Source organism: Nomascus leucogenys, chromosome 9, assembly GCF_006542625.1.
Source record: "Nomascus leucogenys isolate Asia chromosome 9, Asia_NLE_v1, whole genome shotgun sequence".
NCBI classification, from domain to species: domain Eukaryota; kingdom Metazoa; phylum Chordata; class Mammalia; order Primates; family Hylobatidae; genus Nomascus; species Nomascus leucogenys.
Genome location: NC_044389.1, coordinates 18,446,964 through 18,459,612, shown reverse-complemented (window position 1 = coordinate 18,459,612; position 12,649 = coordinate 18,446,964). Strand labels below are relative to the sequence as shown.

Sequence of the window (12,649 nt, the reverse complement as noted above, 5' to 3'; positions counted from 1 at the left end):
TATTATCTTTTCTTATAAGTTTCACAGAAAATTTCATCTGCAGCATTTTAAAATATGACATTTATTATATATAAAAAAACTATTTGATTGCTCATATTTTTAAATAAGATGCTAACATATTGAGATTTCTCTTAAGTCCCTATTCAGTCAAAACATGGCTTTGAAATGCTTTACTGGTAAGTCTCTGCATTGCATTCATAAAAGTATATATGACTTCTGAGAATATTTTAAAATATAAAAGTATGTTACTTGTCAACTATAAAATGAACTCATAGCTATTGTGCTATGTTCCACAAATCCATTAGAATGTTTTATAAACCACTAAATACATAAAGATTCAAAAAGACAAAAAGTTTCATTTTTAAGTGTGATATCACCTTGCATAATGGATAAAAATATAAAATCACAGATTATATTTTATGGTTAAAACATTCTTATTTGTGCATTCAAAAGACAACTATTTATACCTCAAACTATTAGTCTGTATGTGACTATATTAAGTAAAATAAACATCCATCAGTTTAATAGTGCTTGGTCTAATAGTAGAAATTGTGACTATTAAACATATTTCTATTTGTAAACGCTATATTTGAGTAACATTCCAAATGAGAGTATTTATCAACGAGCATACTGCTTTGTATCACAATGCAAATGAAAAATAACTTTCCACTCATTTTCTCATGCTGTTTTTACATAATTAACTGGAGGTTGAAAATCTAAAAAGATTGCTATTTGTCCCAGACATGAAATAGTTAAAAGTGATATATATATCACATATATATGTGTGTGTGCATGCGTGTGTGTGTGTGGGGGGGTGTGTGTGTGCGTGTGCGTGTGCCAGGGTTTTAATAGGGCTTAACAACAAAAAGCTTCAGTACCCCACTTTCCCTAGGTTTTGTTGTGGTGATTTTGCCTTGCTTAGGGCCATCCATCTGTTAATGTTGACTTGTAATACAGCTAAGCTCTCATGCTTGTTCACTAGTATAGTTGAGGTGTCTGTGAGTCTCATGAAGACACACAGAAACATACACATTATAACTGCTAGACTAAGCCACGCATGGCTAATATGGAGCAATATCTCAGATATATATAAATTTTACATATTATTTAAAGAAATTTCTTATTCTTAGAAAAGAAAATGTTAGTAAATGTTTACAAGTAAGTATTTTTAAACATAATTTCAGATTATAGATTTAAGTTATCTTATATTTTTCACTAAGTCTCCAGTATTGTATTCTAAAATAAAACTGATGAAAGAACATAAGTACATAGGATTAAGACTGTTCTGCACCATGACCAGCGGCCATATTCTCAATGGACTTACTGGCCCTGTTTTCAATAAAACCAGAGAAGGATCCTTTCCCTGGAGTCCTGTTAGGCTGGGGCTGCTGTTGGAACTGTCATCTTTACACAAAAGGGAAAAGGGTTGGGTTTTACAAATGTGGAGCCTAATTGGGAGATCTTCATGGCTGTACCCTTGACATTTATTTAAGCCTCATCAACAAAACGAGCAATAGCCATACTAATTAGCAGACCAGCACACAAATTACTATTTGTTGGAGGTGGACTATAGATTCAAAATCTATTCCAAAGATAAGCTAAATAATGGAGAACAGGTTTAAAACACAGGCTTAGAACTTTGTTCTTTTCTACAGCACACAGATTGCAAAACTTCATAATGTTTTACTTTAAAATACATTCTTGGAATTCAAATGATCATAATCCCATTTTCATCTTTTGAAAAACAGATGAAAATAAAGTCTCTCACTGACAAGTCTAGCTGGAAACTGGAAATGTAAAGTTCTTTAGACAAGTGAGATCCACTTCTGAAATGAATAATCAAATGGACTAGGAATAGGATGAGTGAAGACTATACTCAATTTTACTCACAATAAAATGACATACTCAAGGTCTTATAAACTTATAAATAAGATATTTCTTGGTACAGTAAGTTTTATATTTCTATTCAAGTCATATACTGGGATCTATGGTCATCCCTACTTAGAATGAAGACGGATAATTTTAGGAGTTCTAACTACTTTAATGATTAGAGATTATTAGTGATCCTGGATTATAACTACCAAGAGAGAAATCAGATGGTGCCACTGCTACAGAGACCTGGAGTTCAAGATATATGATACGGTAACCATAAACAAACAGCTACCGATTATCAAGTACCTATTATGTGGCAGATATTTTATATATTTTATCTATAATGCCTGTAGCATCCTGGGAAAATAACTTGTATTATTATTTTACAAATGTAAACATTAAGGCTTAGGGATATTTTGTTTTGCTCAATGTTAAATCCTAGTGCCTTTTTCAAAGTTAAGCTCTGTCTGGCTCTAAACTCCATATCCTCATTTCTAACTATCCCTCTTCTACAATCACTCCATCCAACATAAAGGCATGATAATAGTGGTTAGGTACCTAAGTTCTAGAATCAGTCTGCCTGCTTTTAATTCCTATTCTGCTATTTATTACTTGTAGAACTCTGGGCACATTTATTAGTCTCCATTTGTTTTTAAATCTGAAAAATGAGGATAATAATTCTTGCCCCATTTTTGTTGGATTGTTGGAAGTTTTAAATGAATCACGTAAATACAAACATACACAGACAGCCTCACTGTTATCACAAAACTGTCCATCTTCCCCAGGTCTTCTGAGGCTGCTCTAGTGCATTTTTCTATTATTTCAACTGTTTAAAAATTGAAGTTTGAAAAATAGCAGTAGGAACATGAAAATTATCTAGATTACAAAATCACAAAAGTCCCTGCAGAAATTTGCCTTTAGGCAATTAAATTCACCACTTAACAAATCTTTTAAAAGAATTTGGATACTTGAGCCAGTTCTAACATGACAGTGACGCTACTCTTCAGTAGCTTTACAGTAGGAAGAGTGTATTTTATTTCCACTTGTACCTGTTTTCACCTTTTTTAATGAGGTTCAACAGCTAGTAAACTAAGCTGTCTTTGAGAGAGGTATTAATGAGACTGAGCATTTCAAATAATAGAAATGGCACAGAAAAGACTAAATGAAGAAAACGAAATTTTTGTCTTCCAAAACAAAAATCTTTGCCTCTGCTAGGTACCTCCACCAGAATGTGAGCTCTTGTGACACGGAAAAGATTTGTGGATCTAAAACATCTACTCTATTTCTTTGGAATGATTGGGTAATTCATAAGCAACTTTTTAAAAACCAAAACTTTGAGGATTATGAATCATGTAGCTGTGCTTTTCTCTTCTTTTTGGTTGTGCAGGGAATAGGCCTTAACAGCTTCTTACTATATTTAACATTTTCTCTGCCTTAAAACTTACCTAATTTTAATACAGTTTAATCTTTTTATGGTTCTTCGTAAGATATTAAGTATTTTTGGAAATAGGTAGAATATAAGTGAATAGACATTAGTTTCTCTGACATACATATTGATAACTAGACTTTGGCTTTAACCACATCCAAATATTTCTAGAAATATTACATATTTAGTTGAAAATCTTAATATGCTCAGATCCCAATATTATTTTACTTGGAGAGTTAGGAGTAAGAGAATTCCTGGATTTGGTAATCATCATACGACAGTATGCCCGTGGCTCTAGCATCAGCTTTCTGCCTCTTCCATAACATACTGTATCATATTTCAGTTAAATCAATGGGTTATTCAGTTAATCAATCGATTATCTCCAAAAAAGCGAACCAAAGAAGCTTCTGCAATATCAGACTGAAAAGAAAAGGCAGCAGACTATGGCTGATGCCTTTTGATTTCCTTGCCCAATGTGCAAATATAGTACCCTAAGTTCATTTCCACCTGTAGCCTTTTTTGTTAGTGTAAGTAGCTCAATTATCAGGAGAGAATTAAGGCAACATCAATCCATTAGGGTAGGCTGACCTTCAACTTATCAAACCCCAGATTTGTGGCACAAATTTTCAGCCTCCAGGCATTTAAAAATGCAGATCTGTTTTTGTTATTTTGCAAATATGACTTTTTGGCAAATAGCATTACAGCAGTTCCCCCTTACCCATGGGGGATCTGTTCCAAGACCCCCACTGGGTGCCTGAAAGTACAGTTAGCACCAAACCCTATACAAACTATGTTTTTTCCTAAACATACACACCTATGATAAAGTTTCATTTATAAATGAGGCACAGTAAGAGATTAACAACAATAACTGATACTGAAAAAGAACAATTGTATTAATACTCAGAACAGCATGTAATTAAAAGTTTATGAATTATTTATTTCTGGGATTTTTCATTTAATATGTTTTGACCACACTGACTGCAGGTAAATGAAACCTTGAAAAGCAAAATAGTGTGAAGCAATTAGAAACAGTAGACATCTTGTGAGATATTGTCACAGTCCTTAAAACCACTTCTCTGAGAACTGCTTCCCCTGTTCACCCCACTCACCCCTACTGCCCTTCCTGTGTCCTTGGTAACATGGTACTCTCCTTGCCTCTCTGGCTGGAGTTTACTGAACCAAGGATTAATGCCTGGTCCAAGTGAGCTGATTACATTCTTCCTTAAGAAGCTGGATTCTAGAATTATTATCCATTTCTAGTGGCTGCTTCAACTGAGGGCCTATAAGATCTGTGTCAAGGACACAGAGAAGCTGAGAAAACCAGTCTACAGAATGCACAATGAACAAATAAGCAGAAAGAACAGGCCAAGCATTAAAGGGGGAGTGGGAGGGGAGGAGAGAAATGAAGGAACAGGGGAGGGGAGAGGGAGGAAGATGAAGAAAATAAGAGGAAGAAGAAAAGGGACAGAGACGGAGAGAGGAAGAGAGGGAGAGAGAGACAGGGAGGGAGAGATGGGGAGGGAGAGAGGGAGGGAGGGAGAGAGAGAGAGAGAGAGAGAGACGAGACGAGACGAGACGAGACGAGACGAGACGAGACGAGACGAGACGAGACGAGATGAGATGAGTAGGGTAGGGAGAGAAGCTGATATTCTTCCCTGATTACTTTTTCCATTTCCTAGTTCTAATCCTACCAGAAGCCTAGATATATTCCTGCAATTAGATGTCCTGAAGAATGCTTATATCCTTATTATAAATGGCTTGATATTATTTTATTTAATTTGTGAGTTTGCTAACACTATTAAAACTAAATAATTAAAATTAAGGATTTGGCGATAATTTCAATGTAAACGTACCCTGCTCTGCTTTTATAAATAAACTGTTGGCCACCAATTGGCTATCATTTCAAAGTAGTAACAACTAAACATCAATTCAAAGAAGTAACATTAGTAATGCAAGATAGCATGGACTCTGGAAGCCTTGGGAAAAAAAAATTAAGGGTGAAATGTAGCAGAAAACAATTGCTAGAGGGCCCAAAATTTAGCTCTTTGTTAAATACATATGTGAATCTAAAACTAAAAAATCAAATTTCAATTACAGAAAAAAATGCAAGCAAAATACTAAATTATAATAGATATTAATAGGCAGGATATGAGCTCTTAAAAATTTTTCTATTAAGATATATACAACACAGGCCGGGCTCAGTGGCTCATGCTTGTAATCCCAGCACTTTGGGAGGCCGAGGTGGGCAGATCATGACATCAACAGATCGAGACCATCTTGGCTAACATGGTGAAACCCCGTCTCTACTAAAAATACAAAAACAAAATTAGTCAGGCGTGGTGGCGGGCGCCTGTAGTCCCGCTACTTGGGAGGCTGAGGCAGGAGAATGGCGTGAAACCAGGAGGCGGAGCTTTCAGTGAGCCGACATCGCACCACTGCACTCCAGCCTGGGGGACAGAGCAAGACTCCGTTTCAGAGAAAAAAAAAAAAAGATATATACAACACACAGATATATTTACCTACTTATATAATGGGACACATAACGAATAAAAAGAAACATATATACTGGGTATACATGTTTCCTGAAACTCAGATATTTATCATTTGAAACCTAAAGATTGTTATTCAGATACTATCAACATTTGCATCACAATTCTAAACATGTACGTTTAACAAATTCCTATAGAGCAAGTAGGAAAATCATGTTAGAATTCTTAAAGAATAAGCCCTACTCCTCTCAACTCCTGTTATAGTTATTGCTGTCATGTCTACTGTAAACCATAAAATGATAATCAATGCAGATAACTGAATTAATGATAATACATAGTAGCCCTGAAGACTTAGTGTAAGTATACACTGAATGGAACCCATTATTCTATAAGGTTTCCCATAACCTAATACAATTTTCTCTATCAGAATGTACAGTGTGAGGACTATAGTTAATAGTACTGTATTGTATACTAGAAAATTACTAAGAGAATAGATTTTAGGTGTTCTTACTTTGCAAAAAAACAGGTAAGATAATAGATGTATTAATTTGCTTGAGTGTAGTAATCATTTCGTTATGTATATGTATATCAAAACATCATGTTATACACGTTAAACATATATAATAAAAAAAGAAATTGTCTCTAGAAGTTAACAGAAAACAAAAACAGAAATCAGTAATGTATTTTGTAATTACATTATCATAAAAATGCTATGCATGTTAAAGGAAAGAAGGCTTTAAAATTTTTTTTTTAGATCTACTTTACAGCATGGTGAATATAATTAATAGAGTACTGTACATTTCAAAATTGCTAAGAGAGTAAATTTCAGATGTTCTTCCCGCAAAAAATGTTAAGTATTTGACGTGATGGATATGTTAACTAGCTTTATTTAATTATTCCACATTACATTCATGAATCATAACATTACTTTAGACCCTATAAATTTATATAATTATAAACCATCAACTTGTAATGAAAAATAAATTAATTAAAATATGAGGAGCTAATAGTAGATGTCGTAAATTGAAACTGGTATTTAGGAAACATGTTTCTCCAATATAAATCATTTTTTTTTACATCTTAAAGTATCCTATAGGTAACAAAGATCTCATATTCTTTTTCACAGAAAATCTACTCGCCATGGTAAAGATAACCTAAAGGCTCCAATATTAAGCCAGTAAACATTTTACAACAGTATTTGAGATGTTAAAGCTTGAAAACAGACAAGAATTGAACATATTAGTGGTAGGAAAAAAAACAACAGAAAAATCAATAGCAAATCCATTATTAGTTCACACATTAATAAATGTTCTCCAGTTAACAGCAGTAACAAGAAAAGGTTTCTGACTTCTGGAATAATTATTTTATTGAGGGTTTATTTTAGAACAGACAATCAGTATTGACTATCAGTATGCTACAATTATGTAATTCTAATGTGAAAATATCAGCTTAATAAATGAATAAATCAGAAGGAAATAGTATGTTACAAAAATAGTCCCATGAAGGTAGAGAATTTTTGTGTTTTCCTTTTATATATACCTGGTATCCAGAAAAGTGTCTGGCATATAGTGTTGATGAATGACTGAATTGATGGGATTTTTTTTTTTTTTTTTTTTTTTACAAAGGCATAGAGTTTCAGTACAGCTTCACTATCCTTTCTCATTCTTAAAGACTGTTGTTACAGTTTGAATTTTGTCCTCTCAAAATCTCATGTTGAAATTTAATTGCCATTGTAATGGTATTAAGAAGTGGGACTTTTAAGAGGTGATTGGGCCATGAGGGTTCCACCCTCTTGGGTGGGATTAGTGCTGTTATAAAAGGGTGAGTTTGGCCCCCTCATCTCTCTTGCCTTTCTGCCTTCCACCATGGGATGACACAGCAAGAAGGGCCTCATAAGGTGCCAGTGTCTTGATCTTGGACTTTCCAGCCTCCAAAACTGTGAGAAATAAACTTCTGTTCTTTACAAATTACCCAGCCTAAGGTATTCTGGTACAGCAGCACAAAATGGGCTCAAAGACAAAGACCCATGGAAGCACCTTATGGCCATGTATACTTCTGTGGTGCCTGGCTATCCAGGAAAGCTAACTGAGCATCAGAGATGGGTTTTCGCCTCCTTCTGCCACTGATCAGTTATGAGACTTATGGCAAGTGTTGTGACCATTCTAGCTATCAACTTTCTCATCTGCAAACCTTGGCAACTGTTATAAATGAAGCTTTGCAGCCACTTCCAGTTCTGTAATTTTGTAGCTAGAGTCCACTCAAGAATTCTTTTTTGAAGCTAGTTTTCTAAGGCCACTTAAGATACAATTTGGTATATACCAATTTTGTTTAGTTAGAGCCTTCATAAATGTACTTATGAAAAAAAAAACCAGAAACACTTATAGCTATGATTCTGAACACTCTGTCACTTGAAACAATATTTTAAGTAGCATCAGCATATAAAAAGAAGCTTTAAATATTTATAGCAAATAAAATAATCTAACTTTAGAAAAGGATAGACTTATAGTAGTTCAGATTAATTTCTATAGACTATTTTAATGGCCAAATACCCATGTATAAGATTGATTTTATTTTTGTAGTAAAGGAATCCTGCGATTTCCAGTTTATCATCAAGCTATTCACACTCTATAAGAATTACACATTCAATTGTCTTTTCCCTCACTGGACTATCAGATCTATGAGGGCATGGGCTAACAAAGCATGTAGAGACTGATATCTGAAACATTTGACTCTCAATCCCCTCGTAGCCTTCCCAGGTTCCACATACTCCTCCCCTTGACCAATACTGCAGTTTTTCTTATAAGATAAAAAATTAATGGATCCAAATTGTTCCCAAATAATTTATTGGAATTATATAATTTGAGAATGTGGAGGAATGAGGGGTAAACAACCTTACTTACCTGAGCAAGCTTACGCTTTTCTGAGTTTCCTCCCTTTTCATTGTGTAATTTGTAAACTGGTGTATATTGTACAGAACTGGAACAGGTCCCATAATCTTCTTCATTTTCCTACACATGAAAAATGTACCGGCAATAATTATAAAGTACTCCTTTTATTACTAACGTATTAGATTAATAAACAAAGTATCTCATATACATACAAGTAGCAAAATAACACTTCAGCTTTAAGTGTAAAGAATCTATTTAAGAAGAAAGTGCATTTTTCTATAATCAAAATTAATAAATTTAATTAAATAAGGTTAATGATCTTAATTATTTATATTGATAAATTTACTTTAATAAAAATAAATAAAACTCTTTGATTATTTTGAATAATCTGAATAAAATTTATAAAAAGATAATTTGCTATCACTACAATGGAAGATTTAAGTAGTATGTTTTCTCCAAAGGTAAAAATTCAAAACATAACAACTGATAATAAAATCTGCGAAGATACAAATTAAAATAAACACACATATACACATATTTACATATCTGCAATATTCATAGCTTAAATACATACATAATATTTTGTAAATGAAGAACATTCTTCATTTTAAAGTAACTACTATTGGAATGAGACTATCAAAACAAATGATGGCATTCCTGGGTTACTTCTACACAAAAGATATCTTTTAAAAAAATTCTTAGCATAAAGCAAGAACTTCAATTGTGATATCAAGGCAATTAACTTTATGAAAACATACATCCTGTTAAAACATCTTTGAAGATTTCCATAGTTCTGTGATAAAATATTCAAACAGTAAAGAGATTATTCAGTGAATGCATACAGAATAGCAGATAGTTGCCAGAGGGCTTGTTATAAAAAATACATTCTTGAACAAAGGGCTAAGCGTATTTCAAATGTCATTAAAAACACAAATTTCTAATTTGTAAGTACAAACTTCAAACTAATACAAAAATCAAGGTAAAATGGAAAAAAGTGAATATGACATACCTTGTGTTTTAGTTTACTCTTCACTTCCTTTAGTCCCAGCTTTGCATGATTTTTTGCCTAGAAAATGATAATAAATGTGCCTGGCTCAGGATGGTTCCATTACCATTTAAAGAATAAGTATACAAGATCAAATTTAATGACAATTACTAACTATTCATATGATTTAGAAAAAGAACAGATTATAATCTAACACTCTATTTTCAGGGATACACATATCACTTACTATTTTATTACACCTAAATCAGTTGGTAAAACCATTAGTCTCTTCTTTGTATACAAGTATCATACGAAGGCTAACATTTAGACTATTTTGTTTCCTAAACTATAAAGAACACAAATGGAATAAACCAGATTACTAATGTTAAAACTGTAACAAACTGGAGGAACAGAGAAAGTACATCCCAGCAGCAAATTATTTGGGTAGATGTTTGAACTTGAAGAAACTCTGGCAATTTTACAAAGCTTTATTAAGAGCTTTTACAGGCAGACACAGAATTTTATTAGCAGAGCCATCTTAATGGAATGGTATTTCATATATAGTTTTACTGGTAAAAATTAAAAGTCATTTAACAATTTAAAGCTATCCTCATGTTTCACAGGGAACCTGGCCCCAGCATTTGAGTTTCTCGCATCCTGCTGTGATTCCTGTGGGGTATAACTTAACTAAAGACAATTGGGGGCTTTCATAAAAGCCTTAGCCTTTGTTCCACTAGAAATTCCTACTCACAGTGGCAAAGGTGAAAAACAAGAGAAAAGGAATTCATATTTATTTTGTTTCCTGAATATATGACTGTGTGCTGGTTGCTTAGCATGCATTATCTTAGGTAGTTATCACAACAATTCTCTAAGATTAGTACTACTATGATCACGTTTTAAAATAAGGAAAGTGACTCAGGGAGACTGTAATCTAGCTAACTATCCTTGAATACACCTGATCACACTAATCTTTTCAGATGCTCTTTAGTATACAGAGTTGAAGCTACTACTGTCAGTCTCTTCCATGGTTCTATAATTCCATAGTGTACTGATTAATTAAAATAATTGTTGTCCTATGTCCTTCTCTGACTTCCTTCAGATTACCTGGAAGACGGGATATAGGTTCTCTCTATCCTTTTCAACTTACCAATTTGAAGCTTAACAAAACGCAAGTATTCTCCAGAGAAATGCTCCAAGCAAATGGCTTTGGTAATAATTTAAAATGGAGACCTAACAAGAAAGATGACTCTGAAAACCATTTAGCCAAATAAAATATGAATTCCACTTTGCTGTTATTCTTAAATTTATACAAGTGTATATGATAACTCTAGTTTTCTTTATGGCCCCCATCAGCATAGAAAAACATATGCATGAAAAGTATAGGAAAACAATTTTAACCATAAAAATAAGTATAAAAATGTTATAAGAACAGGATGGAATCATTATTTGCTTTGACAAACACATATTCAGTATTTCTGTAGTATGTTCAAAGTGCAGAGCAAAGTGATAGGAAAACAAATATAAAAGTAGGGACAGTATCTCTTACTGTACCTTCATGTTCTGCTATAACTCCAATGATGAGTATAAGGCCTAGTTCATGATAGGCACTCAAATAATTTATTGAATAAATGAGATAGAGGTAAAAACATGATTCCTACTTTTGAAAAATTTACTATCTATAGAAAACCAAGGTAAGTAAATTCTGTTATACCACACAACAGAAATTGCGAGTTTTATTCATAGCGATTTGTGGTCAAAGAAGGAATTTCAATGTACAGATTTCAGAAAATGAGCAGTCTGGAAAAATCAGTTTTAGATACAACTACAAAGGTCACAGAATGACTGACTTACCTGCCCCAAACCTCTTGATTCAGGGATGGTATGATCACAAGATAAATGATAAAAGAGATTAGGTATATGCTAAAGATCTTGATTCACCTGAAATTAATTTAGGGAATAATTCTCCAGAGTAGAATTATTATTTTTTTTTTCTGAGGCAGAGTCTCACTTTGTGGCCCAGGCTGGAGTACGGTGGCACAATCTTGGCTCACTGCAACCTCCACCTCCCAGGCTCCAGCAATTCTCCTGCCTCAGCCTCCCAAGTAGCTGGGACCATAGGAGCATGCCACCATACCTGGGTAATTTTTGTATTTTCAATAGAGATGGGGTTTCACCATGTTGGCCAGGCTGGTCTCAAACTCCTGACCTCAAGCGATCCACCTGCCTTGGCTTCCCAGGTGCTGGGATTACAGGTGTGAGCCACAGCACCCGGCCCAAAGAATAGAATTTTTAATTTGAAAAGATTTTACTTCCTTGCAGAGAAGGGTTCAAAGTAAAATACTCCACTGATTAGAATGATAAATTTTAAAATAATGAATAGGGTTTTGAACATGTTTGCTTCATTGCTGTGCTTTTGTGAAAAATATGAGTGAAATCAAGGCAAGACACATATTTGGCAAAATAATACAACTTCTCTAAGCCTAAAAAAAACCCTCAACTGCCTGCTCCAGAAGCAAATGAAGGGCTATTGACTGTGAAACCATTTTTAGAATCTTAAATGAATGTGAGAAACAAGGATCAACATTACTTTGCTTTTTCACATGGTAGTTGTGTGCTATTTCATTGTAAAAAAAAAAAAACCTTCAAAAACCGCACTTAAACCACCAAAGAGGTTTCCTAGGAAAGCCATAGAACAACCAAACAAAACGCAGAGGCTGAGGTTTCTAAGGGAAAATGATAACCTTGTCTTACTTTGGCTTTATGGTTAGGGATCAAATAATTATAATTTTGGGACTGTAGTTTTTAATCAACTCTATAGATTAGCTTCCCTACTATAAAATTTAATATTTGAATGGAATTTTTAAACAGAAAGGGTGGCCACATTCATATCACAATTTTAAGTCAAGGAATAACAGAAGTTCTAAACTTTTATTAAAATATACTATTTTATTATTAATTCAATCACATCAACTCATTAACTGAGAAAAGC

General features: G+C 33.6%; 1 protein-coding gene across 2 annotated transcripts in view; it reads right to left on the bottom strand.

The window, feature by feature from the left end:
* DENND1B (DENN domain containing 1B) overlaps window positions 1-12,649 on the bottom strand; it is a 266,884-nt gene that overhangs the window by 18,778 nt on the left and 235,457 nt on the right. For both annotated transcript variants that reach the window (XM_030818697.1, XM_030818699.1), the window contains 2 exons: window positions 9,685-9,741; window positions 8,688-8,795 (listed from right to left, as the gene is read on the bottom strand). In XM_030818697.1, coding sequence (XP_030674557.1) covers window positions 8,688-8,795; window positions 9,685-9,741 — 165 coding nt within the window. The remainder of the gene's footprint in view (window positions 1-8,687; window positions 8,796-9,684; window positions 9,742-12,649) is intronic.